Genomic DNA, 27,771 nt, shown 5'->3' with positions numbered 1-27,771 from the left:
TATGCCTTTGAGACTATTTTGTGAGAGTTTGGACTCTGGGCAAGAAAAACTGCTTAATATTAGAAGCAGAGCTTAATGGGCCATTCTGGTGGGAACTTGGAAGATAATAATACTCAAGAGAAATGTAGACAGCAAAGGCCTGGCTTGTGAGCGTTCTGAGGGGAATGAGGACTCTAACCAGAGACAGGGCTAGGGGCCATTAATGTGATATTTTGGCAAAGAATCTGCCTGCATTCTGTCCATGTCGTGAGAATTTACCTGAGGCTGAATTTTCAAAAATACCAAATTTCTTTGGCAGAGAAAAAAAAATTTTTTTTTTCTTTCCCAAGAGGTGGTTTCTCTATGTAACAGCCCTACTGTCCTGGAACTCACTCTGTAGACCAGGCTGGCCTCAAACTCACAGAGATCCACCTGCCTTTGTCTCCCAAATGCTGGGATTAAAGGCGTGCACCACCACTGCCTGGCAGCAGAGAAGACTAAGACAGTGTAACACCGAGTCTATGGTATGGTTATCAATGGTTACTCTCATGCAGGTCTACAGACCTACTAGGACAGAAAAAAATAAAGGCTGTGCCACTTAGAGAGGAACAGCCTGAGCAACTTTATGCTGCAGTCCTGTCCCATGCTGAGAGGCTGTACCGCCTCCTGCTCTGCACCCACAAGACCACTCCCCGCCCAGCCTCCAAGTGTCAGAGGAGAAAACAAAGTGGTTTTCTGCTCCTAGAAAACAACTGCCTAGAGTTTCCCAGCTTCCAGACAGAAGCTGCCACACTGTGCTCCAGGGGGCCAGAGCCCAACCTGAGTTGGGCAGACCTGGCAGTATCATTCATGTGGTACTGGTGTGTGTGGTAGAGCGTAAGTGTGGCAAGGCTATTTATTACACAGCACAACTGTTAGTGAAGCCTGGGTTGCATCTGAGACCCCAAGATGGTGGAAATGCCAAAGCCATGGACACCGACAGAAAGCTGCATACAGGAGTGGAGCAGGCCGGAGAGCCGCTGCAGACGGCCAAGCTGGAGCTATTGAAACCTTTGAAACTGAAGCTTTCCTCATGGACAGGGAGCTGAAGGGTTTGGTGTCTGTACTGGAGGTTTTGGTCTTGCTTTGGTACAATCTTTCCTGGCTATGCCCCGATTCCTCTCTCTTGGAATGAGAATGTGCATTCTTTGACATATGTTGGAATCTTTTTTGATTTTGAAGGGTCAGTTAAGAATTTGCCTTGAGGCTAAAGAGATGACTCAGTGGTTAAGACCACTGGCTGCTCTCCCAGAGGACCAGGGTTTGATTCCAAGCACCTACAAGGCAGCTCACAACTATAACTCCAATTCTCCAGGGGATCTGGTGCTCTCTTCTGGTCTCTGCAGGCATCAGGCACGCACACATGAGCACACGCACACAGACAAACAGACAGATGCAAAGAGATTATAGCCCAGGACCAACAAGATGGTTTGGTAGGTAAAGGTGTTTATCCTTAAGCCTAATAAACTGAGTTTCATAACGGAATCCACATGGTGGAAGCAAAGGATGGACTCCCAGTGGGCCCTTGACCACCACACATGGATCATGAAATGCACATACCCAAACTAAATATAGTAAAAGCAATTTTAAAAGACATTACAGCTCAAAGTTAGGAATAACGAACATTTATTGAGAAATGGAAAGTAACAAGCCCCTCCATCCTGCAATGTCTTTCTCTCCTGAACAAGACACAAACAAGTAACGCAAGGGAGTGGGGGCATGAGGGTGGCCCGCCTTCTTTTCCGATTCCCAAGATGACATCCAGAAAATGCAGGGGAGGCCACACACTCCCCGAAAAGTACCACATAGCCAGGAGGCTGAGGCCGACTCTGTTCAACTGTGCTGCCCAGAGCATGCCTAGTTCAACAAGTGCAGGGAACCAAGAAAGGCCTAGGCCATCCCTACTCTACACAAGGCAGAAAGCGTGCCAACTGTTCCCAGTGGCAGAGAAGTCAGGTCCTAGTGTCTTGGTGTTCTCTTGGGCCAGGAAGGGAGGGTGAAGCATGAGGAATGTCTTCTGGCTGCTGAGAAGAATTAAGGTTGTCCCCATTTAGAGGGGTGTAAGGGAAGCAGACTTCTTTAAACAGTAGAGTGGAGCACCCCAGATGCCATTCTTGGATTCCTTGGCTGGGCAACCTCAGAGCTGGACTGACTTTGGCTCAAACTAGACCTTTCTAGCTGGGCAGATCTAACTCCAAGAGAACAGGAATTAATTGAAATTCTCTTTACTGAGCTAGCCTTGAGAGGATCATGGTGTCTCAGCTTCCTTTACTTCCTTGGCTTGTGCCTTTATAGCACACTACTGATATGTGTGCCCTTAGAATCCTGCTCCAGCTATGACAGCTTAGACTCTCCTGTCCCCATCGTCAGAGGACTACTGGCCAGCTCTGGAATGGTGCTGCCCAACACTCAGCCCCTGCCTGAGTGCCGTAATTCTGCACTAGCAGCCCAGGAGCACGCTGTAGAAAATCGCCCGCCAGCTGGCCTGGTAGGCCAGCCCTACTCTGAGACTACTCATGGCAGTGAGGGTCACTCACACCAACAGAGACAATGCCATGGTGGCAGCTGCACTGTGGGCAATCCTGACTGCTGTTCTGTAGATATCAAAGCCAGGACGGCAGAGCCAGAGCCAGCCAACAGCTCCCATTCAATCCATCTCTCCCAAGCCCACTGTGCCACAGCCTGGGAGTACAGCCTGGAAAAAGGCCCAGCTAACTTGGAGCTGGCGCCTGCACCAAAACCAGGCTGTGGTGTTGCCCTGTCAGGTGAGACCCAAAAGGGCTAACGGCACAGGTCCCTTCTTGTGCTCCTATCTGGAAGCAGAGAGAACTGGGCCAGGGCCTTTGGCACAACTCTAACAAGGGAACACGAACTCTGGGAAATCCTTTTGGGCTGCCCAAGACAGCACGGGCAGCCAGGAGCTGGTAACACAGCCACCCTACCTTTACCTGCCCCTGTCACAGAGCTCTGCACATGAGCAGTCAGGTGGAAGACAAGAGGCCAGTGACCTAATGCAGCTCCCCAGCTGACCTAGTGCCCTCCAAATGGTGGGAGGTCCCATTCATTCCATTTTATTTGTAAAACTTCAACAGAACAAGAAAACTCCTGAAAACACAACAAAAAAAGCGGTCTCTCCAACAGCCCCCCAGCCCTGTGTCCCACGGGGCCACAAGAAGGCTACCCAGGGAAAGAGCGCACCATTCCTAGGGAAGAAATCAGCATGGGGCCGAGGGTCAGGAGGCACACAGACAAACACAGCCTACCTTGGTGATGAGTGGAGGAGAGAGGAAGCATACTATAGAAATGTAATGCACAGAAGGGCAAGGTGTGGAACAATACAGAAAGGTGGGTCCCGTCCAGTGAGGAAGCTCTCCCTGGTCCTTGTCCCTTCTCAGGGGGCTTCAGTCCGACGGCCCATTGGTCACAAGCTTTGCCTTGGGAAACAGAGCCACCCTCCTCTGCCCTGTTTCGGGCTGCCTCGCTCCCCGCCTCAAAGTTTGATTTTGAATTCTGTGGGCTGTGTGGTCACAGAGGCCCCCGAGGACTTGAAGAGAGCTTTGAGAATGGTGTCAGGGTCCACTTCGGCAGGGGGGTTGGAAGAGGAGGAGGCAGGAGTCCCCCGCCGAGGCAGCTCACTCTCCTTCTTCACTGAGGGGCTGTCACTCAGGCGCCTGGGAGAGCAGAGAAACCCTGTTAGTTTCGCCTTCGGTGGGCCGGGTCTCAGCACTGAGCATCTGCTGGGAGGTAGGCATGGGTGTAATGCTCTCCACACCCCTCGATCTGACTTCATCTTATAGGAGACCTCTATTTTTCTTATTTACTACTAAACAACAACAGCAAAACCTAGCTGCAGCCTGCTGAGTGCTCGAGTTCCAAGTCTAGAAACACTGCATGTTCTTCTTTCTGGATAGTCACACATGGTCACATACTACACAAATCTTATAAAGCCTAACCTAAACCAACCACACTAACTCTGGTTAGCCCAATGACTCATTTGTCAGGTCATAAAAACCTTCAATTTTTTTTTATTATTTTAAATTATGTTTATATGCGTGTCTGTGCATGTGACTGCAGGTGCTCACAGATGGTTCAGAGATGCCCAACATGGGGAACCAACCTTGGGTCCTCTGCAAGGTCCTCTTATTACTGAGCTGTCTCTCCAGCCCCTTCCCAAACATTTCTAAAGCAAACTTACTCCTGAGACAGTTTTACACACTTGTCTAACCACTGTCTATTACCCGGGTTCAAATCCTGCCTTTGCGTGTCCAAGTCTATTCTAGGTCTGCCTGGCAGGAATCCACCTACCGTGGCAAGTCTCACCTTCTCCTTGGGTATACTGCCCCTTTCAAGAAAATTCTACCCTGCCAGCCTCAACACTGCATCCCAGGCTCCAAAAAGTCCTCAACAGTAACCAGGCACATGTGCCCAGAATGCTGCAGCACCAGCTCAGCAGTCAGTCACTATCCACCTGGAAGATGTCAGTCACACAAAGGGGAGGGGACTGGTCATATTAGTCCACTGTATGAAAACCTTGAGCCAAACCAATGCTGGTGCTGCCTCTGAAAACCCAAACCACTTGGTTCTAACTGAAGCACCCTGACTGACCACTGAGCATCACAACAGAGGAAATGGAATGGAGGACAAAGGAAGCCGTGAGGAGGCAGGCGCTTTACCCCTCCGAACAGAAGAGGTGACTATACAGACTGAACGAGCAGAAAGCCTTTCCCGGCCTGTTCCCCTTGGCACTTACAGCAGGATGGGTTGGTCTGAGGTGATGACATTCCCATTCATGTGAAGGTTGCACTTCATGGGTTGCCCTGGAAACCAAAAAAGGCAAAGGCTCCATCAAGAGACCTGTTCCTAAGAGGACAAAGGTCACCAACACCATGACCAAGGGTCAAATCCTATCACTGAGGCCAGACATGGTGAACAGCTCTGAAATCTAAGTACTGAGACACTCAGACAGGAGGATTTCAAGTTTAGAGCTAGCCTGAAGTACCCTGTGGGGAACAAACAGAAGCTATCTAGCATGGAGGTCTGGGGCAGCTAACTGGTCATTTTCTGAACGGGCATCCTATAGGGCTGTGAAGTCTGACCACCTTAGACCACACTGACTCTTTCACCCACTCGACCCCTAAACTCTATCCTCAGAAAGTGATGTGAGACATGTTTCCCCATCTCCATGCTTACTCTTGCTAACAAACTCTTCATCTTTTGTCAAACGTGTGATCCCTGAGTATGGTGTACTGCGTGATGAGGACAGGCCTGGTTCAGTTGAGTCCTTGCCTAAGCCAAACCAATGCTGGTGCTGCCTTTGAAAACCCAAATGAACCTCTTTTCTGTATAAAGAACATAGCTTCAAGTATTGCATCCCAACAACAGACAGCACACTAACACATGCAGACACTAGGAAACCTGAGAGCGTAAGGGAGCCTCGGTAATGAGACAAAAAGGCCAGGACTCTGCTTCACACTGGAGTCAGTCGGTAACTGGAGGGTGGGAAGGAACTACACCGTGAGGAGCCACCCCAACAAGTCCGCGAGGCACACAGAAAGGAAACCGTTTATGCTATGACCCTGCATAGAGAAGACTTAAGGACTGTGTGAGGCCTTCCCCGTCCACCAAGGACCAAGTGCTGTGAGGCTGCACTCCCACTGGGAGTCATGATGTGCAAAGGGAACAGAGCTGTGTGCGAGCACTTCAGCACCCAGGTCAGGTCACTACTAACGTGAAACAGGTCCTGATAAATTACAATGTGTACCGCAAACCTTTGAGCAACCTTAAAAAAGATTCAAAATACACACTGAACTCACTCAAGGAGCCAAAAATCTGATTATTAGTAGCACATGTGGGTGGATCACAGCTCCACTTCAAGGAAAGCAAAGGTGAAACTGGACTAAATCCATACTGCTGACCTCAGGCACAGCCCACTCTGCCATGCTCTGCACTACATTGCCTCGAGGGGTTATCCCGCCTCCTTTCTCCAAACTGAAGGTTCCTAGCACCCGCAATGAATGAGATTGTCAGGGACACTTTTGCAGGAGCAGTGCGCACTCTAAGTCTCTGTCACGTTTTTTGTTTTGTTGTTGTTTTGTTTTGGTTTTGGTTTTTCGAGACGGGGTTCTCTGTGTAGCTTTGGAGACTGTCCTGGAACTCGCTCTGTAGATCAGACTGTCCTCGAACTCACAGAGTTTAGCCTCTGTCATGTTTTGGTGATTCTGCACTGCCTGGAGCTGTCTCCGTGTTATCACATCTGTTGTGTGATACAGTATGATGCATCCCAAATGTGTGCTCTGGCTGCCCCACTGACTAGTCATTCCTGTCTCTGGCCTGCCTATTCCTTGAAACCTAACACTGAAATCAGACCACCGAGTAACCCTACAACGAGTCTGTTTTGTCTGAGCAAGGTCTAATTGTGTAGATTAGGCTGTCCTGTAACTACACAGCCCAGACTAGTCTCAACTATGATGATTTAGAAATGGTCACATGAAGGGAAGAGCTGCATGTCTAGTCACTGCTAGTTAAAGGCACCGGACCAGAGCTGTAGCTCACAAGGAGAGTGTTTGCCTAGCATGTATGAGGCTTTGTGTTTTTCTTTTTCTTTTTCTTTTTTTTTGGTTTTTCGAGACAGGGTTTCTCTGTGTAGCTTTGTGCCTTTTCCTGGAACTCACTTGGTAGCCCAGGCTGGCCTCGAACTCACAGAGATCCACCTGGCTCTGCCTCCCGAGTGCTGGGATTAAAGGCGTGCGCCACCACCGCCCGGCGTGATTTTTTTAAAAAGATTTATTATATATATATACACACACACACATATATATATACACATATATATGTATATATATATATGCTTGCAAGCCAGAAGAGGGCACCAGATCTCATTATAGATGGTTGTGAGCCACCATGTGGTTGCTGGGAATTGAACTCGGGTCCTCTGGAAGAGCAGCCAATGCTCTTAACCTCTGAGCCATCTCTCCAACCCTGAAGCCTTTGGTTTGATCCCTAGCATTTGGGGGAAAAACGTATCACAAAATGAAATAAAATGAAGCTGCACCTAAGGGTGCATGCTTGTAATCCCAGCCCTTGGGAGGCAGAGGCAGGAGTACTGCTTTGAGTTTGAGGCCAGAATGAGCTACAGTGTGAGACTCTGTTGTTTGCAAACAAATACTATCACCCCCTAAATAGTATGGCTATTCCTATACTAAAGGAATAGCTGGGCAGTGGTGGTGCACGCCTTCAATCCCAGCACTTGGGAGGCAGGGTCAGGCGGATCTTTGTGAGTTCGAGACCAACATGGTCTATAAAGTGAGATCCAGGACAACCAGGACTGTTACACAGAGAAACCCTGTCTCAAACAAACAAACAAACAAACAAACAAACAAACCAACAAACCAACCAAACAAACAAACAAAAAAGGAATAGAGTGGTGGGGGAGAGACAGACAGACACAACACCCTACGGAATGAGAGAAATTAACTGTACACCATTTATCTATTCAAAGACCTGACCTAAAAATCAGATGAACTCTTGTACATAGTGTAAGGTTGGGCATGTGTGCATGTGGAGGTCAGAGGTCAACATCAGTGTCTTCCTCTATCATGCTTCACCTTATTATTCACATTTATTTATTGTTTGAGACAGCGTCTCTCAAAGCTAAGGATCCAGCTGTCCCTGCACCAACAGCGATGGTCTTGCAGAAGCACGTGACCTTCTCTCTGGGTGCAGGGACCCTCACACCGTCCTTATGCTCACACTTAATCCACTGGGCTGTTTCCCTAGCCTTGTGACTCTAGGAAGAACCTTTACCACTCAGGAGCCAGAAAAAGAGAATCCAGCCAGCACACCTTTAATCCCAGCACTCGGGAGGCAGAGGCAGGTGGATCTCTGGGAGTGCCAGGCCAGCCTGGGCTATAGAGTGAGTTCCAGGACAGTCAAGGCTACACAGAGAAACCCTGTCTCAAAAACCAAAAAAGAATCCAACTCTAGACCTGGCAAAGACTGAGCAGACATTCCTCTAGAAGATACACACACACGTCAGATAAGCACACACAAACCAGAGCACCAATGCTGTCTATTACTGTCTGCCTCTCTGATTCTCGTCCAGGCTCTGGTCCTCGGCAGGTTCTCACCACCTACACCATGAGCATGGAAAGGCACAGAGCTCCTCTCAACTATTTAGCTTGAGATACAGAAAGAAAGCAGTTTCCTCACTGGTAGCTCTCACCCAGAAGACAACATACAGCCAAGACTCCAGGCCTCTGAGAAACCCGTGTCCTAGCAAGCCCGAATGTGAAGCTTGGCTTTCCCAGCAAGATCCCTTAAGAGGCACTATTCACCGAGTGCACATCACTGCCTCTTCCTGTTACCCTGAAGGTCGCAGGGAGGGAGTGAGTTCCCCAAGATGTCTTTACACCAACCTCAGAGGACAAAAAAAAAGCCTCCTCTTAAAAGCAGAGGAAGCATGGTGGCAGCTCCTCTCTAACTTACCGTCCAGACATCGGTTGTTGTACTTCTTATAAGCAGTGATGGCATCGTCCTTCTTCACGAACACAACCTCTGCTACCCCAGGATGGACCAGTCGAGCCCGCTTGAGGGCTCCACACACACAGAAAAGCTCCTGCAAAGGACAAGTGAGGTTGGGAGGGAACCCCAGACTCCCAATAAAGCCCCAGACACCGAGTCTTTAGTAGGTTGTTGGTTTCAAGTGTTATCCTAACTTGTTGGGGGAATAAGTCCATCCTGTCACTCTACTAGGAGACAGTACCTGTTTCCCTAACTCGACCTTTGGTGATTTGGCCCTGTATCCTCAGGTGGTAAAAAAGCTGCCCTGAGCATGCCCATCCTTTGAGTTGCAGCAAATCATAACCGACGTGGTCCTACAGACTGGGACCACAGAAGCAGCCTGTGACTTCAAGGTCAGGCAGCTGTGAAGGTACTTACAACAATGTCCTCCTCTGTGACTCGAGGGTGCAGATTATTCACAGTCATCTTGGTGCCTTCCAAGGGACTGAGCACAGGCTGCCATAGGGACAAGAACGTGACAAGGACTCAAAAGGCAGCATGTACTAACACAAAACTCACCCCAGCCAACTGACCAGGAAGGCACAGCAGAAACCCCACTCAGAGGCCATCTATCACACTGGGCCTCTTGGACTACAGAGGCCATCAGACTCCTGCTACTTCCTAGGTGTGCAGGCCCTTCAGATCCAAGCCTCTGAATATTCGGAATCTATCCATGCTTCCAGTCTTCAGCCAGCTAAGGCTTAGTCACGACATAGGCTTAAATTCCTGAGAGGCACAAGATGGCTCCTCAAAGTTCTCAGTAGCTTTCTTCTGGGACCCTCATGCCATGTCACTATATAGTGGGATCTCTCTCCAAAAGTCCTCACTGGCCAGCAAGCTCTCTGAGGACAAAGGTCCCCAAATCCTGGTTTATTCATTTGCAGAAAGGGATGGTTAACATCCATTTCACAGGGCTGTTCTGAGGACCGTAGGTACACAGAGCACAGTGAGCACCCACACAGGCTGATACTAGCTGGAGTGGTAACTTTTACCTTACCTCAGCAGGTGGCAGCTCTTTGGGAGGCTCCTCCTTGTTCACCAGTGTCCGGGACAAGTTGGTCAAGGCTTTGGTTCGAACAGAGGAGGGGAGAACAGGAGCTGTGTAGGCATCGTTCTGAACCACTTTTGTGAGAGGGAGAGCCTTGGACATGGACAGCTTGGAACTGCTCAGTCCAGTCTACACAAACAGGCAGAAAGGAGTCTGAGAAGCCAGAGACAGAGACTTTGTTTGTTTGTTTGATTTTCGAGATGGAGTTTCTCTGTGTAAACACCCTGGTTGTTCTGGAACTCATTCTGTAGACCAGGCTGGCTTCAAACTCACAGAGAACCACCTGTCTCTGCCTTCTGAGTGCTGGGATTAAAGGTGTGTGCCACCACTGCCTGGCCGAGACACAGACTATTGTCTGAAGGGCTAACAACTAGCTAGAGCAAGACTCCCAAAGTTTCCCAGTCCAAGCCAAGGGGGGAGGTTACCGGTACTAGTGATAGACACTGGGGAGGGCAAGACTGGGAAGAGTACATAGCCCAGGCACTGACTGAACCCTTGATGGGAGGGAGGCACAGAGAAGCCACTTTCCACAGGGTTAGCTCTTGCTTGGCAAGAGGATTCCATACAGCTTTGACCAAGAAACTCATCCAGGAGTCACAGGCTCACACACAACTGTTCACATTTTCTGGAAACCCTGCAATTTACAGCTGGTCAGAAGGCCAAAAGCATGAGGTCAATCTCATCCCTAGATAAGCTTCTACTACAATGGAATGATCATCAGCTTGCAGAATGGCTGGACAGAGGAACTCTCATTTTCTTTTCTAATGATTAATTTATTTTCTGTGCATTGATGTTTTGTATGTGTGTTTGTCAGGTCCCCTGGAGCTGCAGTTACAGACAGTTGTGAGCTGCCATGTGGGTGCTGGGAATTGATTCTGCATCCTCTGAAGAACAGCCATCTCACCAGCCCCTAGGAACTCTCTTAAGAAGGCATGGAACTCCTAGCTTTCCGTCTCTGACCTGGCGATGCAGAGGCACCATACCTAGCTGTAGCCTCTGTAGCTCTAAGACTGTGAGGACAGGCTGGCAGAGTTAGCATGCACAGAGCATCAGACTCAGTCCCCTCCTGAACTGAGGATGTGGTCCCTTGGAAACAGAAATTCCTCAGTTTAACATGTCTAGGTGGTTTTGCTGGCACCAAACAGGAAGAAAGAAGGGATGCCACAGCCAAGGAAGTAGATGAGAGTATGGGGCGGGGTCAGCTCACCAGGCTTCTCCAAGTCCTGGTGAAGCATCCTCTCCATACCAGACTCCACACTGCTCAAGGCATGTTCTGTGTCTCAAGAGCCAGAACAGTGCCCTGGGAGCCACACTGATGTGGTTCAACAACTCCATCTATGTCTTATAAGCTGGGTTATGGTGAATAGGTTCATCTACTTTGTGCTGCTTCCTTATCATAAAAACAAACCCATGGCACTGAGAAGGAGAAATCTTAAATGAAATTACTATGATGATTTTTTTTCCAACTGGAATTAGCCATGGACTAAGCCAGCAGACAGGCAGGCAAACCCTGTCTAATTACTGGAAAGGCCTCTTCCCTTTATAGCTAAATGAACGGGCAACATTCAACTTTACAACCACTGTAAGAACTTAGTTAGTAACCAAGAGATTGCTTCACACTTGGGATCCTGGCCAAAGCTGAGTCTCCGCAGCAGGACCCTCCTCAAGCTCCCAGACATTGCTTTCTCACCTCTCTGCATGATGTCTGACCAGTACCCTTGGTGGTGCGGGGTGGGGGAGAAGCCCAATTTTCTTGACTTGCTGGTAACCCCTACTGCTTACAGTTTACCCAGCCTGATGTACTGTTGTTACAGTAGGAGAAAATGAACTAAGACCCAATTCCCTTCACGTGTCTCAAACCCAGCTCCTGGGAACTGTAGCTGTTCATCTCACTGCAGTGGGACCTTGAGCGAAGTCCTGGACACCCCAGTCTCAGCAACAATAAAACCAAGGAGCTGGCTAGTCATGACTCTAAAAAAGCTCATAGCCCACATCAATGAGAGGCCCTTTTCTCCACAGCCTCATCCATCCACTAGATCTGATGCAGGGTGCCATACCACGTGGTGGACAAAGCTGCCCGTGGCTGCAAACTTCATCTGTTTGGTAGGAACAGGTGCCACAACATCATCCTCTTCATCTAGGTCGTATAAGTTCTGAGAAGAAAGAAACAGTAGCTGGGCTAGGAATGTTGCTCAGTGATCACTAGCACCCCAGAATAAACCAATCAATCAGATGGATAAATGCTAATATGGCATGCAGGCCCTCAGCAAACATCTGAACCAAGAGCAGAGAAATGGCTGCTGAAATGCACAAGGAACTAAGAAGGAGGTGGATGCATGAGTACAGGGGCCTGGAGAGACTTAGGACTCAAGTCCTTACAAGGTGATTCCTACCCATAGAACCCAATAACAACTGCTAAAAAGTACTGTGACTTATGGGTCAGTCAAACTCCAGTTCCAGGGACCTTTTTCTGACCTCCGAAGCACCAGGCATGCACGCAGTGCACATGCCAACAAACGCTGCTAGACATTCTAAAAACCCACCACCTGGAAAGGAGCTACAGCAGCATGCATGCCAATAGCTCCTGGCTTGGTGAACAGGTACACGAAGGTGTTTCTCTACATTAGACATATGTAATGTTTATAAGAACAAACAGTTTGGTTTCCCTGTCTTCTCCTGCCCTTTATGCCTCTCCTTTCTCAGTAAGAAGTTTCTTCTCAGAGGCTCGGGTGTAGCTGCTGAGATGGTCCAATAAAAAGCCCTGGGTTTCATCTGAAGCACAATATACCAGGAAGGAGGAGGCAGAAGGACCAGATGTTCACAGGGAACTGGAAGTCAGCCTGTCTACATGAGAACCTGTCTCAAAAAAAGTTTTTTTTTTGGAGACAAAGTCTCCCTACATAGCCGAGGCTGTCCTAGCCCTTGTGACCCTCCTGACTCTACCTCCCTGATACCATGCGTGGATTAAGAAATTTCTTTATTTCTTTTCTTTCTGTTTTGTTTTTTTGAGATAGGGTTTCTCTGTGTAGCTTTGGGAGCCTGTCCCAGAACTTGCTCTGTAGACCAGGCTAGCCTCAAATTCACAGAGATCCGCCTGCCCCTGCCACAAAAGTGCTGGGATTAAAGTTGTGTGCCATCACTGCCTGGCTGTTTCTTTCTTTAAAAACAGGGTCTCATTCTATAGCCCAGGCTATCCTGAACTCACTATATGGTCCAGGGCTCAAATTCATGGGCTCTGGTCCAGCCTCCAAGTGTTGAGATTACAGGTATGAACCATCATGTCTCCAAAGAGGCTGTAGCTTCTTTTTCTGCAATAGCATCTCATTATGTAGACCAGGCTAGCCTCACACTCACAGAGATTCGCTTGCCTATGCTTCCTGAGCTCCAGGATTAAAGGTGTGTGCCATCATACCTAGTACAAGTTTCTTCTTCAAACTCACAAACTCCAAAGTGAAAACCTTCTAACACTTTGAAATAGAAGTCGTAGGCCAGTCCTCAGTTGATTTACCCAAGCAGACCTCATCAAAACATATGCATGCATATACAATCAGGTGTGGGTACCACATACACACACACACACACTCATTCTACCTGTTTGGCCTGGTGGTTATTGACAACATTGATCCTCATTCCAGCAGGATGAGCATGAAGTGGCACCATGGCCTTTTGCTGTGGAACCTAGAAACATCCAGTGGTCATAATCCATCCCAGAAGGTTCATGTGCATTCTAAGTAGTCAATGAACTTGAAATGTGTTGGCATGTGCAAGTATCACAAGCAGTTAGATCTCTTGGGCTCCTACTCTGGTCCTCCCACTGGCTGGATGAGTGAATAATGTCAGATACACTAGTTCATATCTCTTTCAGGTTTTTTTTTTTTTTTTTAAATAAAAGTGAGGTAATAACTCTAAAGTCTGAGTGAAGAACAAATAAGCACCTGCCGTAGCATGAGTACAACATGCTTTGTGTCGTCCCCCCGCCCTTTTTTCTGTACTTCTGTCTCACTCTGGGCAGTCAGTTCACTCTGGTGGACCTCTCCTTAAAAGACAATACTCTGTTCCACAAGACTGTCTCTAATGTACTCTATCCTTTTTGTAAGCCATAAAGTACTGGACCAACACTTGGAACAAAAACTTGCATTTCTGCTATTCCCCAATGTTCCCTGCATATTTCTAGCTTTCTTCTCAGGTTTCTGGAAATGCAGGCAGGAGCCACAGCCTACCTGGATGGTTTTGGTGAGTTTCAGAGCAGGGGTCACCGTCCCAATGGGTGGACTTGTGAAGGTAACAGGCGATCTCCTCTTCAAGCTGATCTTCTCCCGGGCATCAGCCACCTGCCGGGGCTTCTGGGGCACAGCGCTCTGTTGCTTTCGGGAGTTCAGCATCTCTCTGGCATCCTGTACTTTTCCTTTGATCCGAAATCGAGCATCTTTCTGCAAAAGCTTCTCACGGGCATCTTTGACTCCCAGCTTGAGCCGAGCATCTGAGATGCCAATCTTCTGCCGGGCATCAAATCTCTGCTGGAAGGTGGCTGTGCGAGCTGGCTGGCTAAGAAGACTCTGCTGGATCCCAACTCGAGATCGGATGCCTCCTCCAACGCCTGGTCTGGCACTCAGCCTGCAAGTACAAACTGCAACAGTAAATGGACCTGAAGATCAACAGCAGCCCATGGAGGAGAGCTAGGACCACTGAGCAGAGCTTGCCCCACAAGGCCCCATTATAAGCCTGTGTCTCCCACAGCCTGGATGTTCTCAGGCGCACACCCTGAGCCTCCTTATCTGTGCCAACCCTGCATCTAGGAAGGAAAGGCTCAAAGAACTGCCATCCACACACCCAAATTCTGCAAGACTGTCTGGGACTGACTCAGAGGCACCCTGACCAGGCCCCAGAAGCTCCAGGAGCTTTTACTCCTTCTCCGGATCACAATGTCTGAGATTCCAGCAACCTCCCTCCCACATTTCGTGCTGACTGACTTTCTGGCTCCCCTGAGTCTTCCAAGCACGGGGATGCCTCCTCCTAATACTTAGGCTTGTTTTCATCTTTCCCAAAACCTGGAGGATGCCTCAGGCAGCAGGATAAGACACTCCACCAGTCCTGCCTGCCATTTTTTTTTTCCTTCCTTTTTTTTGAGACTTACAACCCGGCCCAGGCAGATAGACTCTACACTGGGTCCTAATGCCTGCTGTTTCTACTGGGTCTCCAAGCCGGCTTCCCCTGAGATACGATGGTCTTCTTGTTCCTGGGTCTTCTTTACCTTATTCCCTTGTTTCTCCTCTACCAAGCCTGGATGTTCTTGCTTTTATTTCTACTTTTCAGTTACCCATTAGGCTTTTCAGGTTGTCTTTCCCCATCTATAGACACAAACTGGTTATGGAGATGTAGACCACTGGGTTCATCTTACAGAGATTCAGATGTCTTCTGGATATGGATAGACTGATGAACTGTCACAGGCTGTTTTAATTCACTTGCAAAGTTGGCTCTGAACATGACACCTGGCATGCTTGCTTCAGTTGCAAGCTTATGTATCTTAGCATTTCCTCCAAAGCCTCTGTCCCAGGTCAGGCTGGCCCCGACTCCGTGACAGAAAGAACAAAACAGTCCATGTGCAATTGAAACAGGTAAGAAGTAAGCCATTTCCAATAGAGGGTATTATTGATTATTTCATGCTATAAAAGTGTTTATAGGGCTGGAGAGATGGCTCAGAGGTTAAGAGCATTGACTGCTCTTCCAGAGGTCCTGAGTTCAATTCCCAGCAACCACATGGTGGCTCACAACCACCTGTAATGAGATCTGGTGCCCTCTTCTGGCCTGCAGACATACATGCAGGCAGAACATTGTATACATAATAAATAAATAAATCTTAAAAAAAAAAAAAAGTGTTTATAATAAAATTAGCTAACACGAAGCCCACACATGGAAAGGATAAAAAGGACCTGCTCCAGAATCTCTCAATAAGAACTCCAACATCACAGTTTTAACAGGACTCCCTCGGCTAAATTCTGTCAGATGATGTAAACATGAATTTAATGATGATTATGATTAAAAAACAAATTAAAAAAAAACCCAAAAAAATCTCAAACAGGCAGTGGTGACAAACACCTTTAAGCCCAGCAGAGACTAAGGCAGAGGCAGTTGAATCTCTGAGTTCGAGGCCAGCCTGACCTACAGAGTGAGTTTCAGGACAGCCAGTGCTACACAAAGAAACCCTGTCTCAAAAAACAAACCAACCAAACAACCAAACAACCAAACAAACAAAAAAACCTTTACATGCTGCCTAAGTTATAAAGGCTGCTTATGTTTTCTGTTTTACCTGGGAACTTACAAGGCTCAATGGGTTAACAACAGACACATGTGATACTGATTCATTGTGTTACTCCCTGTGTGATTGCCTTCTCTTATTAAGGTGATGCTGCACAATTCCTTCTAAACTAAATAACTGCCACTTTCAGAATTCCAACTGTGCCCGCTTCAAACAATTACAGCTGGCCTTGTTAAATGTTAATATTCCTGCAGGAAGGGAAGAGACAGACAAGGTCACTGGACTGTCACCTGAGTAACCAGTCACTCCTCACAGCTGCTTGTGTGCAGTAAGGTCCTAATAGGAGAACTCAAGGTTTCTTGGATGACCAGGCTAAAAACTAAAAATAGGAAGGAGGTTCATCAATGCAGCAATGAAAACAAATGTTAAATGTACTGAATAAAGGCCCAATTATTGCCCTCTAAAAAGTCTTCTTACAACAAATGATGAGTGTTACTGTTACACTCACGGTATTAAATTTTTTTTTTTAATCAAGAGAGATGAATATATAAAAGTTAAAATGACTAAATTGGGGGTTCTGGCTCTGAATACTCTCCCTGCTGTCTTGGTTCTTTTTTTTGTTTTTGTTTTTTTGTTTTTGTTTTTGTTTTGTTTTGTTTTTTGAGACAGTTTCTCTGTGTAACAGCCTAGCTGTCCTGGAAATCACTCTATAGACCAGGCTGGCCTCCAACTCACAGAGATCTGCTGCCTCTGCCTCCTGAGTGCTGGGATCAAAGTGCCACCACTTGATTAACTTAAAACCCACAAAAAAGGTTGTTAAAAATTCACAAATAGGTCATCTTAATTTGCTACAGCATGCCATGTATAAATTCCTAGGGTTATAATGGTCTATTCATGTTAACAAAAATCTGACTTAAAGATGTATGGTTTTGTTAACTTTTAGTTTTCCCATGGACTGTATCTATGGTTTAGAATTTATTTATTTTTATTTTATGTGCAGTGTATGTATGTCTGTGTGAGGGTGTTGGGTACCCTGGAACTGGAGTTACAGACAGTTGTGAGCTGCTATGTGGGTGCTGGGAATTGCACTCAGTGCTCTTAACTGCTGAGCCATCTCTCCAGCCCCCTGTATCTATGGTTTAAAGCTTATTTTGGTACTAAGAGGGCTTCAATTCAAAATTGCAATTCTGAAAAAAAAAAAAATCCTAGTTTTATAAAAGTTACTTATTATAAACAGTTAAAGATAATCAAAGCATACAAGTTAATGATCAGTTACCTGATAAATGATCAAATTCTTTAATGTGCAATGTTTGTAGTCATGCTAAGTACAAATGACTCATTTGCAGAAACAAGCTTGGAAGGAGAGACCAATTTATATCTCCCATTATTTAGTCTTTCTGTATATGTTGTCAAAAATAAGCCTGAAGCAAGTAACTCAAAACAAGTTTAACGTAAAATAATATTCAAAACTGTTTAACACAAAGTAATATTCAAAACCAGGTATACTAAAAAACGGAGTAAAGTGGGCTAGATTTACAACACACTTGCATGGCAGGATGTCTGCAGGTCCAAGCAGTTCCCTTGGATGGAGCACAACCCCACCAAAGTAAGCTGCAAGCTGGCCTCATTACAAGACAAGGATGCATGGGAAAACCAGACCTGCCAGAAGTCTGCTGCTCCTGTCTCTGGCTGTGTAGGCCAAACCAGAAAGAAACCTTATCTGTGGAGAAGATGAATTTCTCCTCACTCACATGACAGGGAATAAATTATCTTGCCTGTGAAGGGTCTGAAAGTCTACATCCACATCCCAAACGCCTCAGAGAGGTAAATTGTTGAGGAATAATATTTTTGTACACTGTGAAGAAGTGTCACTCTGGTTTAATACAAAGCTGAACAGCCAATAGGTAGACAGGATTTCCAGGCACAGAGGATGCTGGGAAGGGCAGAGCAATTGTCCTGTCTTCAAAGTCTCCCGAACAGACATATGAGGATGCTGTGAACAGGGGAAACCTGTACCTAAGCCTACCTACCACCTGACTGGTATAGGACCTATACACCATTTCAAGTGGCTGTGCCCTTTACCCTGGCTTTCAATTCTTCCTCTTAACAAAAGCTAATTCCAGGGTCCACACCATAACCACCATGTGCCCTGATTAAAGGAGGCTGCCAGATATTCTGTCATCATACTCACAGTTATGGGTATTTATTCAGAACAGCCAAGTGGTGTCTTTGAAAACCTTGCTAGACAATCCTATAAAAATGACTCAATAGGGTTCTAGTTCTCCTTTAAATTGCCAATTAGATGCTGAATTTAACTGAATTTAAAGCTTCTTTTACAAAGCTTCCAGGTGCTCGTTCCTTATGTGGGAGTTTGGTGTAACAAACTGCTAATTAGTTACCTTATCCTTCTACAGAACTCTGGTACATGGTCTGGCCAGTTGTACAACTGTATTAAACCTTACTAAACAAAATTTATGTTAGCTTTGTCTCTTAATGTTCCCCAAGGGGTTGTACAGTTACTCCCCCTGAGGTTTCTGGATCCTTGCCATCTGTGGAGTTTCACTGTGGTCCTTGGATGGACGGACCCTCCTCTGAGGCACTTTGGCTACCGCCCTTCTACACTAACCCTTTTATCAGCGCAAAGAGAAATCTGCACCCTACACCCCTAAAGCAGTTTGGGTGACCTATGAAGGGGTACCCAACCCCATCCCGCTTTTTGCCACTCTGAACAGTTCTTGGCACTCAGAACTAGAACAACCAGATGGAAGCCTTTCTACACCAATTAACCTGTTTTACCAGCTCTCAAAAGCCCAAGAAAAACTTCAGATCAGCCTAACACCCTGATTCTTTGGCTGCTGCAGTACCCCGTGACTAGATCTGACTCCAGCGTGGGATGGGATTTGTGTCCTCCTCTGAAAACGATGTTGCTTCCACACCAACAGATCCTAACTGGTTTGAGATGCGGCTCAGAGACATAGGGACCAAACAAACAAGCTTCTGCTGTGTATGTATGGGCTTTTAGTTCCCTCCCTCTCTGGCTCCTCCCCTGATCACTTCCTTCATCCTTAGTATCCTCACAGTCACATTTTTTACCCTGTCTTTTAAGTGTTTTACCCTCTGAACTTCCCCCATGAGCCCTCCCAATGGCTCTCACCCTACAAGTGATGGGGTGCCAACAGTTACAACACCGCCAACTGACCAATCAGGTTAAGGAAGACCTGACCTTGGTACAACACAGCAAAGGCACCTTACAAAATCAAATAGGTTTCCTGACTGTGGTGGTCCTCCAAAACCGCAGAGGACTAGACTTAATGAGGGCCAACGGGGAGGCATCTGTGCCTTCATAGGGGAAGAATGCTGTTTTCCTGGGAATCAACCTGGCCTAGTGTGGGAAATACTAACAATTATTAGAAGGAATCAACACAGACAAAGGGCACACAATACTTTCTGGAAGCCCACCTGACTGCTTGGGAACCCCAGATTGCCCCTTGGCAGGCCCAATCATTATGCTCCTGCTAACTTTCCTCTCTGGTCCCTGCCCTTTCAGCTGTCTCAGCAAGGTCCTCCAGCAAAGACTAAAAGCTTTCAGTGCCCAGAGGGTCACTGAACTCTTCATGCCCCTATCCCATCTGGAAGGGACTTCTACATGCCCACCTCCACCAGTCTGACAGTCATCCCACTCCAACTGGAAGAAGCCTCCCTGACACTACAACCTCTGCCCCTTTTTACTCTTCCAGAATTGGGATACGTTGGTGTGGTAGTCTGAATGTAACTGACCTCCATAATCTCACAGGGAGTGGCATGAGTAAGAGCTGTGGCTTTGTTGGAGGAAGTGTGTCACTGTGGGGGCGGGCTTTGAGGTTTCCTATGCTCAGGACACCACCCAGTGTCTCAGTTGACTTCCTGCTGCCTGCAAGATGTGGACTCTCAGCTACTCCATACTCCAGCATCACGTCTGCCTGCACGCCACCATGCTCCCTGTCATGATTGATAATGGACTGAACCTCTGAAACTGTAAGCTAGCTACTCCAATTAAATGTTTTCTTTATAAGAGTTGCCATGGTCATGGTGTCTCTTCACAGTAATAAAAACTCTAAGACAGTTGGGTAATAGCCTCGGGTCATGAGGAAGTGAGTCAGGCTATATGGGGCACTAGCCTCTAGCCATAAAGAATGGTCTAGCCCCAGCCTGACCAGTCCATTCCACCCATCGAAACAACATGCCCCAGTATCAAAAACAACCCACCCTGAGCCTGGTGTGGTGATAGATGCCTTTCATCCCAGTACTCAGGAGGCAGAGGAAGGTGAATTTCTGAGTTCAAGGCTAGCCTGGTCTACAAAGCAAGTTCCAGAACAGCCAGGGCTGTTACACAGAGAAAACCTGTCTTGGAAAACAAAAACCAACAGCCCACCAACAAATTAAGCATGAGTCAACAGACATTAACTTGAGGAATCAAATTTAAACAGTCTTTCTTGTTACTGATGTTAGTGTTTTAGTTCTCATCTACCACATTAACACCTCCAAAGTAAAAAGGAAGGGTGACTACTGTCTTCAGGAGGAGCACCATCTCAGGGCTCTAGTCTTGCTCAGGGACAGAGCCCACTCTACTGCTAATCAGGGTGAGGATGCCCACGAAGGACACCTGACGAAGTGCTCAGCTGCTCACATACAAGTCACCAAGACAATCTGGACTGACATTTTCATCCATAGCAAGGCCTCACTTGGTGACAGGGACACACTGAGAAATACAGGACAGCAGTGACAACAGCTTAGCACTGCCCCTGTCATATAACCCTAGGGGCCACCTCCACGTATGCCACTTTTGTCTGTACACCGAGGGTGCATTTGTGGAAGAGAGACTCTGGCAGCCAGGGTTACAGGCGCTGCTCCTGCGGGGAGTAGCTACTTTGCAATTTGATGCATTCATTCCCTGGTTACAGGCATTCTTTCAACTCCTTTCACAGCTTTGGAGGCTTCTGTGTTCCAGCTTTTTATAATCACATCTCCTCTGCTGCATGAAAAGACAGCTATTCATCCCAGCAGGCAGCAGCACTGGTTATAAGGCAGGCATTAGTCATCAGGGATTCTTCAAATAAACACAACTGCCAGGGGCAGACCTCTAAACCAGTCAATTATGGTACCTGCCCCAGAACTGCTGAAGGCTCACTAACAAAGCCCTGCCCTATGGGGGGGCGGGGTCTCCAGTCTCACCCCATCTTTGAGCCTGCAGCCTCACATCCCATTGTAGGAGCTACTGAGTTTCCTAAACACATTCTGCACATTTGTCTTTGGGAGGGTGAGGGAGGGTGGCTGCCCCACCCTGGACAGCAATAATTGGGACTCTGCACTGTTCCAAGCGGCCCAGGTACTCCTCGAGATCCTGGGAAGAGCACGGCAGGTCAAGGAGAGGGCCCACTGGACTCCTCTCTCCTAGTCTCCACCTAGAACCCGGCAGACACTAGGGTCTGCGGGGACTGGGAAGGCCTGGCCTTCCTGGTTCTGTGGAAGACAGAGCCAAGGCCAGCTCCAGATGTCTGACACAAAAGAGGCCCATGAAGGTAGCCATGGGTTACAGAAAGTGGATTTAAATCCAGGAAAGGAAGTTACGCTAAGAGTGTATTCGTGTTGACACCATTCAAAAAAAGGGGAACAAAACATTTGTGTGTGTGATAAAGAGATAGAGATAGAGAGAGATAGAGATGAGAGAGAGAGAGATGAGAGAGAGAGAGAGAGAGAGAGAGAGAGAGAGAGAGAGAGAAGAACGTATACAGCACAGCACAAATGTAGAGAACAGAGGACAACTTTCAGGAGTCTGTTCTCTCCCTCTACCAAATGGGTCTTGGGATGGAACTCAGTTGCCAGGCTTGGCGGCAGGCTTTTTTACCTGCTGAGCAATCTTGCTGGCCCTGAGGTCATTTGAGGGAGGAGGGTGCTGCTATTTCTGTTGTTTTTTGATGACTTTATTTCTTGTTTTATATAACTGTTTGTCTGAATGTGTATGTCTATGGACCATGTACACAGGGAGGCCAAAAGAAGGTGACAGATCCCTGGGTACTAGAGTTACAAAGAGTTGTGCACTGCCATGTGAGTGCTGGGAATTGAACCCAGGTCTTCTGGAAGAGCAGCCAGTGCTCTTAACTGCTGAGCCAGCCCCGAGATCATTTTTATACAGAGAAAACCAAGAGTTTAACCTAAATTAGTAACAAGATACCCGGACATGTTCCTTTACTGAAGTATTTTCAGACATTTTACTTGAAACAGCACTCCTCCACCTTGGTTTTTGTGTTTGGAGCTACAGTTCCTTCAGCTTATCTCACAAGGAGTAAGAGTGAGGAGCAGGTCCAGAGCCTAGATCTGAGCCCAGCTTCACTGTCCTGCCACCCACTGTGGCTCCAAGGACTCCTCAGACTGCTGTGCAGCCCTCAGCTGATCAACTCCAGCACACTCTAACCAGACCAGCAGTGATCCCAAGAACCAGACTAAGCAAACCACAGAGAGACGCTGCGCTCACTAACTCAATCCGAGACTCTCACGTCTAAGGCAGAAGTCAACAGGGCACAGCCTGCACTCCAGCGCTAAAATCACTAGAGACAAGTGTAGGTGGGACAGCAGGGTCTCATCCAGAGATGGATCAAGGGTCACTCAAACCACGCTCACACTCTACACACACCCATTCACCGAAGCTCGTGCTCAGACTGCTCCCCCAGGTCCCGCTGCACTGGTGTGCTTGGGGTGTGCAGTCTTATGGTAAGCAGTGAGGACGGCCACCAGGCAGGTGGGTTTACGGAGGCTGTTTTCCCGGGCAGACCCTGGCTTTTGCCCCATCAGCTAGCAGGAGAGTGGCTGCCCCAGGAGCCACACACTCTCCCAGTTACTTAACCCAAGGCTCTTCTCAGGATCACTTTGAAAACACTTAAAACCAAAGTTGCCAGAACAGTGATTCCTTCTAGAAAGTACTAAACAATGTATTTACTGGGGGAAATGACATCACAGAACTTGATATGGAGCCCCAGATCAGTTTGTTGACTATGCAAGTGAAATGGAATGTCAACAAGTTTTAACCCTTGCACTGCCTTCTAGGCCTCCAGAATACTCCTGTTCCAATCCAATCTTCACATAAAAGCAAAATCCTCACACTGAAAATCAGATCTTTTTTTTTTTCCTTTAAACCTTCAACAGTGACATCGAAGAAAGCCACCACCTAGTGAGCACTTGGCCTGGGGGACAGGCCTACTCTGTTCCGGACGTGGAAGGAGAAGCAGAAGCAAACCATGGTGCTCTGAGTGCAGAGCCTTTCTACCTATGCAGTTCCCTGCTTCCTCTTCCTTTAAGGGAAGCTCCACAGCACCTCCATCACTTTGAACACTCACTACAAAGCACATTCTTTGTTTTCTGAGGCAGGGTCTCAACAGCTCAGGCTGGGTACCAACCCTCCTACCTCAGCCTCCCTAGTGCTGGGATGACAGGCATGCTCCATCACCTCAGCTCTAACGTGCTTTAAAAGGAAAAAAAGGGTATGGTTCGGATCGAGAATGTTCTCCAGAGAACTCACTGTGGAAGGGTTGGTTTCCAGCTAGAGGTGCTACTGGGGTGGGGGTGGGTTGGATAGGTTCATTTATGTAGCCCTGGCTGTCCTGGAACTCTATGTAGATCAGGCTGGCCTTGAACTTACAGAGATCTGCCTGCCTCTGCCTGGAGTGCTGGGATTAAAGGTGTGCGCCACCACACTTGGTGGTGCTAAGAAGGGACTAACTACATCACGAGAGACTAACCTTACCAGTGGATTACTCCACTGCCGAGTTCATAGCTAAAAGGGCTACTAGGGGGTGGGGCCTAAAAGCAGGAAGCAGGTCACCTCCTTCGAAGGGTGTATTTCTGTCCTTTCCCCTCTCTCCTCCACTCACCTCTCCTGCTTCCTTGGCTGCCCGAGCGGCCCTTAGGTGAACACCCCTGCTTTAATGTTCAGTCAAGTCTAGAGCCAGGCAAACACGGACTGAAACTGAGGGTCAACTGCCATGTCGAGTACGTCACAGCAGCGTCACAGTTAACACACACAGCGCAGCTCTCCCGCACCATCAGTCCTCTGAACAAGCCACCAGGAAGACCTTTCCAACAACAGCAGAGAAGGGGCCTGCTCAGGGACGGCATGCCGGCTCACAGCCTGCTCTCCCTGAAGATGCACACATCTTCCTCTCCCTGAAGCTGTCCTCACTGACTGACATTCCAAGACAACCCACCTAGGTTCTACAGACTGCACAGCATCAGGCTCTGAGGGCAGACATCTGTGTCAAGAGCTGTGCTAAGATAACCACGGACTTGTGTAAGCAGACCCCGTTAAGCGTGTACACTACATTATCACAAGTTGTGAATCCCGGGATGCACTCCCTCCTTGGATTCCCCATCGTGCCTGTGGATTTTCGTGCACGCCTTTAATCCCTGCTATGAACTCGGCAGTGGAGTAATCCACTGGTAAGGTTAGTCTCTCATGGTGTAGTTAGTCCCTTAGTACCACCAAGTGTGGTGGTGCACATCTTTAGTCCCAGCACTCCGGGCAGAGCCAGCCGGATTTCTGTGAGTTCGAGTCCAGCCTGGTCTACAGAGCGAGATCCAGGACAGCCACCAAACTACACAGAGAAACCCTGTCTCCACAAACCAAAAAAAAAAAAAAAAAAAAAAAAAAAGGAAGAGGAAGAAGCAGCAGCAGCAGCAGCAGCAGCTGCTTATGGCCTCTTCCAGGGTCACAGAGCCAGATCCCGACCTGCCTGTGGCCTTAACTAGTTAGAAGTTCTGGCACCCCAAGGTGATGGAATAAAGTTGCTTCTGCTCATCTAAGGTTGGTCATTTCCAGACCCAACAGCCATTAAAGCTCGAGATGGCTACCAATGTTGAAGAGTCTCTTGAGTCTTGAGTGTCTCACAAAGTCCAGGACACCCATCAGTGAACACCAACACACCCTCTTTTTCTTTCCTTGCCTGTGGCCAACTCAGCCAGCAGTTAAAACTGAGCACTCCTGCCGGGCGGTGGTGGCGCACGCCTTTAATCCCAGCACTCGGGAGGCAGAGCCAGGCGGATCTCTGTGAGTTCGAGGCCAGCCTGGGCTACCAAGTGAGTTCCAGGAAAGGGGCAAAGCTACACAGAGAAACCCTGTCTCGAAAACAAAACAAACAAAAAAAAACAAAAAAAAAACTGAGCACTCCGTGGCCTTGGGAAAGCCACCCTACCTTCTCTCAGGCTCCAGCTTCCCATCTGTGAAACCGGTATAAGGTAAATAAATAGCACGGGAGTGCCTGGAGTCCCAGCTACTCAGGAGGCTGAGGCAGGGGGACCGATGGGTGAGTTCAGGAGTTCGAAACCAGCCTGGGCAACATGGAAGACGCCAGCTTCTCAAAACAGAAACAAACTCGCCTGTCATCCCAGCACTTGGGAAACGAAAGCAGGAGGATCTAGGCTTTTAAGGCCAGTCTCAGCAACACCGCGAGTTCGAGGCCTGCTCCCGCTATGTGAGACGCCGTCTCGAGAAAACTGGCGAACAACAACAACAACAAAACATTACAGACACTAAAGTGATAGGCACAAGGCACCCTGCATAGGGAAGCTCTTAAACGCCTCTCAGCTGGTCAGAGTTACCCAAAGTGGCTTAAGAGAACCTGCAGGGCTGGGTATGGGCTACGGTTCCGAACGCTCAACTTCCGTCCTCTGAAATCCGAGGGCCGCAAAGCGCGAGCGAGCAGAGACTGCGCCACCGTGGCCCCCGGACCCGGTCCCCAGGTAGGAAGGGCCGGCGCTGCCCAGCCCTCGGCCCGCCTTGTAGCTGGGCCTCCCGGGCCCGGTAACCAGTGGGCTGGCGGGCGGATGGGCCCGCGCGGCCCGGCCAATAAGGAGCGCGGCGGACGCAGGGGGCGGGAGCCGGCGGCTTCTCGCGGGCGGCTCCCTTCTCCGGCCCCGAACCCTCCGAAGCAGCGAGCCCCCCCGAGCCCCGAAGAGAGGAAAAGGCCGCTCACCGTCCCTTGGTCGCCGTCCCGCGCTTCCGGATGAGCTCGTCCAGCGAGATGTCGGCCATCTTGCGCCGCTAAGCGAGCGGGGAGCGCAGACACCGTCCACAACGAGCCCGCCCCTCGGCCGCTTACGGAGCGACGAGCAGCTTCCCACACCCCGGACAACCAACTCTCGCGACAACTCAAAAGAGGCTCGGGACGGAAGGGGCGGGGCCGCTCCCCGTGAGCCTCTGCGGGGCCCACTTTTCATCTGCATCTAGAAGGCCGGAACGTAGTGGATTCTTTTTTTTTCCCCCCTCTCTCCTTTTACAGAGGAAGAGTTAAAATGATATAATTGGAAACCACTAGAAAACTTTCATGTAGACGATTTTGCCGGTGGAACGGCCGATCTGAAAGTCACCACAGCTGTGATGAGAATACAACTCCTTACCTCTGATGATCGTGCACTTGCCCTTTATGCCTTAAACTTATGAGTAAGGAAAATAACGATTCGGGGTGACGCCCGAGTCCTCACTGCTAATGTGAGAAGAATTTTTGAGCGGGTAAAGGTTACCCCCTAAGGCGACCCGCCTACTTTGCGGGATGCCTGGGTGAGGTAGTCTGCCCGACCCCCTCTCTGCTAAAGAAAATCAGAAAGATAACAAGCTGTCGGCATAGTTAACCTGAGACTGCATCCTGCGTACAGGTCAGGGGTTGAACTGTGTTTATCCCATGCGTGGTTAAAACGCATCTTCTCTGCTGGTTGGACTCCACGTCCACTACCAGTCGGTTATTTAAAATAATAAGATAAAAAATGCATCAGGACTCAAAGAAGAGCTGGGCAGAAGCCAAAGACAGCCTTAGGGTTCAGCACTGCGTCTGACACTGGAGAAGCATCCTGGTCCCGGGAGTAGAGCTAAGATTGGCTTGTTCTCTATCCTTGTCTTCAAATAGAGGCCACCAGCATCATACCTGTCTCTAGTTGTTAAGGAGCAGGAGGACCCCAGGGTGGGCAAAGGGATAGATAGCTGCAGGTTTAGCCTCAGTGCTGGGGCTATTTGAGCCGTGCAGAGAACAGAACAGGCCACAGGGGTCTTGTCAGTAAAGCCCTCACTCCTCTTGACAGTGAAGTTGTTAAAAAAAAAAAAAAAAATCCGTGTTTCCCTCCAGTACACGAGACTATAAGGAAATCATCTAATTTTGGTTTGGGGACTGGGGATGAGGCTTTACGTAGGGGCAACCCCACTGGACTCCCCCATGGAATGGAACTCTGTGATCAGGCCTTTCTCCCTGGGGCAAACAAATGCATCTTCCAGCGATGAAACTGCCTTGTTGTAGCCAAAGAAAATTCAATTCACTTTGCTTGGCAACTGTAGAAACCACACCTCTGACTGTGAAACCCAGAGTCCAGCCGCACTGGGGTGGGGACGTGCCCAGGGTCCTGCTCTGGACAAGCCTCCCCAAAGACTGCACCTCTCCTGGAGGACTTCAACTATACATGAACATACTACATAAGCAAGCGTCATCTATTGTGAATTCCTTTCCTTTTTACTAGCTCTGATGTGCTTGGAGTGTGTCGATTCTTTCCCCCAATTCCATGTGTTAGGGAGTGATATCTCACCCCAAGATCAACTTCTGAGAGTAAAGGGGTTACTGTGGCTTTCTAAATGAGCCTCAGGTCTTGGAAGAGCGGAGAATCACTAGCCCATATAGTGGACTGGAAAACTGAGGCAGAAAGGGTCTGGGCCAGGTCCAGCACATCTCCTCGGAGAATAAGACCAGATCCCTTTCAAATCCCACCCCTCACACGCTAATTTTGCATCCTCGGGCAACACAGACCTAACCTGTGCCTGTGGCTCACACTGATGAAAGGCCTGTGGGGCTTGGGATTATAAATGGAGCACACAAGAGTCCTG

The 27,771-nt window shown here is 48.4% G+C and overlaps 1 protein-coding gene and 1 non-coding gene across 3 annotated transcripts; one reads left to right on the top strand and one right to left on the bottom strand.

Moving 5' to 3' along the window:
- Nucleotides 1-1,627: 1,627 nt before the first annotated feature.
- Poldip3 (DNA polymerase delta interacting protein 3) lies at nt 1,628-26,048 on the bottom strand. Of its 2 annotated transcripts, none has more exons than XM_059246880.1 (9): nt 25,883-26,048; nt 13,846-14,239; nt 13,217-13,303; nt 11,683-11,778; nt 9,575-9,754; nt 8,956-9,033; nt 8,503-8,632; nt 4,769-4,835; nt 1,628-3,689 (listed from the first exon to the last, which is right to left on the bottom strand). In XM_059246880.1, exons 1-9 carry the CDS (start codon nt 25,939-25,941, stop codon nt 3,509-3,511), a joined length of 1,272 nt encoding a protein of 423 aa, XP_059102863.1. In that variant the 5' UTR covers nt 25,942-26,048; the 3' UTR covers nt 1,628-3,508. The 2 variants fall into 2 exon arrangements, with proteins under 2 accessions (XP_059102863.1, XP_059102861.1); XM_059246878.1 differs by lacking the exon at nt 25,883-26,048 and adding an exon at nt 25,103-25,403.
- Nucleotides 26,049-26,332: 284 nt separating this feature from the next.
- Nucleotides 26,333-26,483, top strand: LOC131897265 (U12 minor spliceosomal RNA). The gene has a single exon (XR_009375621.1). It is a non-coding gene; the product is annotated as a U12 minor spliceosomal RNA (small nuclear RNA).
- The last annotated feature ends 1,288 nt before the right edge of the window (nt 26,484-27,771 follow it).

This window comes from Peromyscus eremicus, chromosome 20, assembly GCF_949786415.1.
Source record: "Peromyscus eremicus chromosome 20, PerEre_H2_v1, whole genome shotgun sequence".
NCBI classification, from domain to species: domain Eukaryota; kingdom Metazoa; phylum Chordata; class Mammalia; order Rodentia; family Cricetidae; genus Peromyscus; species Peromyscus eremicus.
Note: the sequence above shows the minus strand (reverse complement) of the source record. Positions and strands in the feature narration are given on the sequence as shown.